Raw genomic sequence first — 7627 nt, forward strand, 5'->3', positions numbered from 1 at the left:
TAATCAAGGTCCAGACTGAAGAAGAGCTGCCTTACAGGCCTATAGTCTCTGCAGAGGCAAGGCTAGAGCTTCAGGCCTGATGGCACAACATTGAAATACAATTAAATGGCACCACCATGTGGATACTGATTTTAAAAAAGGAATGTAATTCTCTAATCTCTGAATTCAAGGCTGGCCATTCAAAAGACGTTTCTCAAAATGTTTTGTTTTTCTTCTGCATAATGACGAATGAATTGTCTTCAAATTGAAAAGATATTGAGACACCCTGATCTGTATTATAGTCTAATAATGATTTATGTCATGTTGATGTCTGTCAATTGTATATATTTTCCCATTATCCTAAGAACTGATGCAGGGTCGTTTTGCTCAACGGTGAAAATGTTATACAGGTATTAAGAACTGATCCCACATCAGCTGAAGTGGACCGAATCTATCCAATATGGCCGTGGTTAAAACGCATCTCTCGATATCGGGTGCAGATTTGACAGAAAATACTTTCGTTATGATGGATTTGTGAAGGGCTGTCATTTTACCGAGTTTACGGTAAGAGAGCTGGTTGAGATGCGTACACGTTCATTGCACATAGTTCACTGTTGCTTGCTGGTCATAACATTGAAACACTGCAAGATAAAGTGTTTTATTGAAAAACAACCATCAATCGTTTTTCTGTCTTTGACTAGTTAGATTGTTGGCGTGGCTTTTTTCTAGCTAGCTAATTTAGCTTGCTGCTAACTCACTTGTTTGCTATTAAATGAACTAGCTAGCTACAAATAAATGACATTTCCCCGCTTACAATGTTCTGACGGCTAGCCAGTGAAAACAATAAGCAGCTGATTGTCAAACTCGTTAGGTAGCTAACCAGCCACCCAACTAAGTTATAATGTTAGCTAACTAGATAACCCCAAGCATAGGCCTAAACCATTATAGCTTGCTAGCTAACTATCTATGTGAATATCTAGCTATAATTCATGTGGTCACTATTTAAAAAAAAAAAATGGTTAACTTCGGCCAGAAATTGATTGCTATTACGTTGCATGATTATTGATCTGTTCTTGTAACATTTGTCTAACAACAGTATGCAGTGCTGTAAAGTACTTAAGTAAAAATACTTTAAAGTACTATTTAATTCTTTTTGGGGGGTATCTGAACCTTACTTTACTATTTACATTTTTGACAACTTTTACTTCACTACATTCCTAAAGAAAATAATGAACTTTTTACTCCAATATTTTTCACTGACACCAAAAATGACCAGTTATATTTTGAATGCTTAGCAGGACTGGGAAATGGTCCAGAGAAAATCCCTGGTCATCCCTACTGCCTCTAATCTGGCGGACTCACTAAACACACATGCTTCTTTTGAAATGATCTCTGAGTGTTGGAGTGTGCCACTGGCTATCTGTAAATTAAAAAAATTTGAACATTTGAGCAATTTGAAATTATTAATACTTTTACTTTTGATACTTAAGTATATTTTCCGAGTTACATTTACTTTTGATACTTAAGTATATTTAAAACCAAACACTTTTAGACTTTTACTTGTAGTATTTTACAGCATGACTTTCACTTTTTCTTGAATTCATTTTCTACTAGGGTATCTTTACTTTTACTCAAGTATGGAAATTGGGTACTTTTTCCACTACTGACAGTATGAAACGTGAGTGACAAAGTGGTCCAGCTCTCCTCAGCCTTCCCACCATGAGGACATGCTTCAGTCAATTCACCAGCTGAGACTGCACAGCCACCTGTGTGATGTCACAGTCCAGGTGGCCTTCCATGGTGAGCTTGAGGAGTTTGAGGCTCAACAGGTGGTACTAGCTGCCTCCAGCGGCTACTTCAAGAACATCCTACTGGCCCCGGACCCACCTAAGAAACTATTCCTGGGGAACGTCTGAAACACTGATTTCACCAGGTTCTTGGAATATATATACACTGGCAAACTGGAGGTGGATGAAGAGTTTGCTGAAGACAAGATTGGCGTGATCTGTGAAGTGGCGACACTGTTGGAGTGTAAAAGCCTTATGGAGGCTTGCAGCTCGGTTCTCGATGAAGGCAGCTCGAGTCCGCACGGGGCTAAATCATCCGTGTGACAAGACATGGAGGCTGATTTGGATGATGTAGAGGAGGGAGTGCTGGGGGTCGGAGTAAACAAAATTCCCTAAAGAGCCTCCACCAAGAGGCTGATCTGTCAAACAAGACCAGAGAGGAGGGAGAGGATGTTGAAAAGGGCAACGGTCACGGTCACAGCCGAGGAGGAGAGATCAGAGGTGAATGAAGATGCTGAGATCTCTGGGAGGAGAAGTAACAGGCTGGCAGGCCGCAGTCTTCGTTGACATTCCTAAGAAGGGGTACGTGAGGAAGATGAAGGACCAGACCAAGACGCAGACGGAGGATCTGCCTGACAACACTCAGACCAAGACAGCCGGTCAAAAGGAGAACACTGAGAATACACAGGTAGATGCTATGGTGACATGCTTTGAGGTGTGTGAAGCATTTTGAACAAGTGCTGTATAAATCCAATTGATTGTGATGATTATTGTTAGTACACAGAAGGAGGAAGGAGAGGCCCTTCCAGAGCTGCTGCCTGAAAAAGAGAGGGCAGGGCTGAGGTCCACAGACGTCGATGATGTGGAAGGAGATATACCCGAGGATTGTCCTGATGACTCACTCTTCTTCCCCAGGAAGGAAGCGATGGGTGAGGAAGGTGCCCTCAACAGATCATCCAGACATGCTGACACCCAAAACAAGTGTGACAAGTGTCAATGGACCTTCCACTATGAGAAGAGCTACCGGAAGCACATCAACTAGGTGGAGTTGGACATTACACATTAGTTCATGAAGGGAGCCCAATGTACTGTACAATGTAAAGTGCTTTGAGCACTTTTAAAAGGGATAGAAAACCTAAAATCTCAACTATTTTCATTGTTGTTCTGATCACATCTCTAATAACGACACTCCTCCATTGTTACCATGACCACCAGGACGAGCCACGGTGTGCAGGGGGAGGTGACATACCGTTGTGACCTGAGGATCCATCAGAGACACGTCCACAGTGACGAGAGACTGTACCCCTGCGACGTCTGCACCAAGACGTTCAAACGCAAGAAGGACGTGACGCGCCTCCGACGACAAGTTAGGACCGGTCTCAGTCGGGGGATTTGGGATTGCTTTTGTAGCACTTTTATGTAGGATTCTCTGGATTGACGTCTTGTTCCCCTAGTGCATTACTTTTAACTAGAGCTGTAAATGGCTAAACCAAATGCACTACAATATATGAACATGGTATTTCCTCTTCAGTTTCTATTTGCTGCGTCCAATCATTTATTGAGACAATAAATATCAATTCTCTTCTCTACGTGTAGGTGCATGAGGGAGGCGGTGTGCACCTGTCTTGTGTGTAACAAGGCGCTGAGCTCTAAGACAGCGTTGACGCTACACGAGAGAACACACACAGGAGAGAAGCCCTGCTCCTGCACTGACTGTGAAGCCAAGTTTTCCCAGAGCTCAGCCCTCAAGACACACCACAGGACTAACAGGAGAGAAGCCTTTCGCCTGTGACCAGTGTGATGCAAGGTTTAGCCAGAACCACATGTTGTCTTATCACAAGAGAGCCCACACAGGTAAGAGGTTCATCTCTTACACAGATACACAATACTCTACAGCTTTCTAAGCTTTTAGGTTGGGCTTTTGATACCATTTCTGTGTCCATTTCATTGTCAGCATCTGTGAACCCTATCTACACAAACCAGCCTTTACATATCTGTGTTGTTTTGTGTTCTAGGAGAGAAGCCTTTTATGTGTGAGAGCTGTGGGAAAAGCTTTGCCTCTAAAGAATACCTGAAACACCACTCCAGAATCCACATGGGCTTCAGACCTTACAAGTGTGAACTCTGTGGTCGGGCCTTCGCCCAGAGATCTTCCATTCATAGTGAATTATTACTGCTGACCTTTAACCCCTGTCTGACCTCTGTATGTTCTGTCTCAGGTGAGCGTCCGTACCACTGTACAGATTGTGATAAGCAGTTCACCCAGCTGAATGCCCTCCAGAGGCACCAGAGGATTCATACAGCGGAGAAGCCTTACATGTGTGGCCTCCGCAACCGTACCTTCACGGACAAGTCCACTGTACGCAGACAGACCATAGTATGTTACTACACTAGTCCACTGTACGCAGACAGACCATAGTATGTTACTACACTAGTACACTGTACGCAGACACCATGGTATGTTACTACACTAGTCCACTGTACACAGACACCATGGTATGTTACTACACTAGTCCACTGTACGCAGACAGACCATAGTATGTTACTACACTAGTACACTGTACATAGACACCATGGTATGTTACTACACTAGTCCACTGTACGCAGACAGACCATAGTATGTTACTACACTAGTACACTGTACATAGACACCATAGTATGTTACTACACTAGTCCACTGTACGCAGACACCATGGTATGTTACTACACTAGTCCACTGTACGCAGACACCATGGTATGTTACATACACTAGTACACTGTACGCAGACAGACCATGCTTAAGTATGTTACTACACTAGTACACTGTACATAGACACCATGGTATGTTACTACACTAGTCCACTGTACGCAGACACCATGGTATGTTACTACACTAGTACACTGTACATAGACACCATGGTATGTTACTACACTAGTCCACTGTACGCAGACACCATGGTATGTTAATACACTAGTCCACTGTACGCAGACAGACCATAGTATGTTACTACACTAGTACACTGTACATAGACACCATGGTATGTTACTACACTAGTCCACTGTACGCAGACAGACCATAGTATGTTACTACACTAGTCCACTGTACGCAGACAGACCATAGTATGTTACTACACTAGTACACTGTACATAGACACCATGGTATGTTACTACACTAGTCCACTGTACATAGACACCATGGTATGTTACTACACTAGTACACTGTACATAGACATCATGGTATGTTACTACACTAGTACACTGTACATAGACATCATGGTATGTTACTACACTAGTCCACTGTACGCAGACACCATGGTATGTTACTACACTAGTCCACTGTACGCAGACAGACCATAGTATGTTACTACACTAGTCCACTGTACATAGACACCATGGTATATTACTACACTAGTACACTGTACATAGACACCATGGTATGTTACTACACTAGTCCACTGTACGCAGACAGACCATAGTATGTTACTACACTAGTCCACTGTACACTGACAGGCCATAGTATGTTACTACACTAGTACACTGTACATAGACACCATGGTATGTTACTACACTAGTCCACTGTACGCAGACACCATGGTATGTTACTACACTAGTCCACTGTACATAGACACCATAGTATGTTACTACACTAGTCCACTGTACGCAGACACCATGGTATGTTACTACACTAGTCCACTGTACACTGACAGACCATAGTATGTTACTACACTAGTACACTGTACATAGACACCATGGTATGTTACTACACTAGTCCACTGTACGCAGACACCATGGTATGTTACTACACTAGTCCACTGTACGCAGACAGACCATGGTATGTTACTACACTAGTACACTGTACATAGACACCATTGTATGTTACTACACTAGTCCACTGTACGCAGACACCATGGTATGTTACTAACTAACTGTACACTGACAGACCATAGTATGTTACTACACTAGTACACTGTACATAGACACCATAGTATGTTACCACACTAGTCCACTGTACGCAGACACCATGGTATGTTACTACACTAGTCCACTGTACGCAGACAGACCATAGTATGTTACTACACTAGTACACTGTACATAGACACCATGGTATGTTACTACACTAGTCCACTGTACACAGACACCATGGTATGTTACTACACTAGTACACTGCACATAGACACCATGGTATGTTACTACACTAGTCCACTGTACGCAGACACCATGGTATGTTACTACACTAGTACACTGTACACAGACACCATGGTATGTTACTACACCTTCTAGTTTTCATACTAACACAATACCTAGAATTATTATACGTGTAATAAGTTATTTTGGAGACATTCATCTGTGCTGCAAAAGCCTAAAGATGTGCTCTTCAATCCACAGACTCATGACCAAAACACTCCATGGAAGAACTACCTGGTGGTCCTGAAGGACAACATGGAGGTAAAGACTAAGAAACCCAGATGCCCTTTACATTTTAGTCATTTAGCAGACGCTCATATCCAGAGCGACTTACAGTAGTGAATGCATACGTTTCATACATTTCATTTCATGCATTTTTTTTCTTTTTCTTTCTTACTGGCCCCCGTGGGAATCGAACCCACAACCCTGGCGTTGCAAACACCATGCTCTACCAACTGAGCCACAGGGAAGGCTGCCCTGGTAGGAAGGTAAAAGTTGAAATTGTAGTCGTTGGAAAGGGGGAGAGTGGAGTTGGTGGTAGGCTCCAGGAAGGGGCCATGTTGGTACATAGTGAGCCCTTCACCCTTTCTGCCAACTGGGGCGACCCAGGGACCATCACCCTGGTCAGCCACACCACCCTGGTGGGTTCACGGTCATCCAGACAGAGATGCCGGCAGGGACCCACCTACCCATTGTCACCACAGACGGGGCCGGTGTCATCGGTCTGGATGGATCCACTGTCTCTGTCCCCTTCTCCGTGTCCTCTATCCCTGTTTCCCCATCGTCCTCCGGTCCCCTCCCTGTCCAGACTGTGTCTCTCTCTGTCCCTGTCACTGTCTCAGGGGCCATGTTTGCCCCAGTTTCTGTTTCAGAGACCTCTACTATTTTGACCCCATCTGTGCTGGAAACCTCAGTGTCACAAACCATCCTGGCTCCAGATTCGGAAGCTGGGCCTGGTTCAGAGATAACGGCCACTGCAAATCCTGAGGAGGCAGAGTTTGCCCCTATCTCTGAGCAGGAGTGTGTTACAGTGAAGACGTCAGAACTGGAGACTGAGACACAGACAGTCTCCACTGAGGGACAGCACAGTGTAACAGAGGACATTGGTACTGTGGAAGACATGGAGGTGTCCACTGAATACACTGTGGTGTAGGTCGTCATGTGTAATTGAATATACGCTGAGTGTACAAAATATTATGGACACCTGCTCTTTCCTTGACATAGACTGACCAGATGAAAGCTTTGATCCCTTATTGATGTCACTTGTTAAATCCACTTCAATCAGTGTAGGTGAAGGGGAGGAGACAGGTTAAATAAGGATTTTTAAGCCCTGAGACAGTTGAGACATGGATTGTGTGTGTGCCATTCAGAGGGTGAATGGGCAAGAAAAAATATTCAAGTGCCTTTGAACGGGGTATGTTAGTAGGTGCACGAGTTTGTCAAGAATTGCAACGCTGCTGGGTTTTTAACGCTCAACAGGTTCCCGTTTGTATCAAGAATGGTCCAACACCCAATGGACATCCAGCTAACTTGACAAAACTGTGGGAAGCATTGGCATCAACATCGGCCAGCATTCCTGTCGAATGCCTTCGACACCTCGTAGAGTCCATGCACGACAAATCGAGGCTGTTCTAAGTGCAAAAGGGGGGGTGCAACTCAATATTATGGTGTCCTTAATGCTTTGTACACAGTGGTTA

At 44.0% G+C, this 7627-nt stretch overlaps 1 protein-coding gene across 4 annotated transcripts; it reads left to right on the forward strand.

Annotated features, from left to right (window-relative positions):
• The first annotated feature begins 283 nt into the window (after positions 1-283).
• Positions 284-6322, forward strand: LOC106608057 (GDNF-inducible zinc finger protein 1). Of its 4 annotated transcripts, none has more exons than XR_001329368.2 (8): positions 284-543; positions 1594-2454; positions 2682-2808; positions 2982-3185; positions 3363-3620; positions 3782-3881; positions 3986-4143; positions 6132-6322. XR_001329368.2 is itself a non-coding variant. In XM_045720982.1 (6 exons), the coding sequence occupies exons 4-6, from the start codon at positions 3590-3592 to the stop codon at positions 6267-6269; spliced, it is 531 nt and encodes a 176-aa protein (XP_045576938.1). In that variant the 5' UTR covers positions 289-543; positions 2682-2808; positions 2982-3132; positions 3363-3589; the 3' UTR covers positions 6270-6322. The 4 variants fall into 4 exon arrangements, 2 of the variants coding, with proteins under 2 accessions (XP_045576938.1, XP_045576937.1); XR_001329366.2 differs by having other exon boundaries at positions 285-543; positions 2982-3132; XM_045720982.1 differs by lacking the exon at positions 1594-2454 and having other exon boundaries at positions 289-543; positions 2982-3132; positions 3782-4143.
• The last annotated feature ends 1305 nt before the right edge of the window (positions 6323-7627 follow it).

The sequence above is a fragment of the Salmo salar genome, chromosome ssa06 (assembly GCF_905237065.1).
Source record: "Salmo salar chromosome ssa06, Ssal_v3.1, whole genome shotgun sequence".
In the NCBI taxonomy this organism is placed as follows: Eukaryota; Metazoa; Chordata; class Actinopteri; order Salmoniformes; family Salmonidae; genus Salmo; species Salmo salar.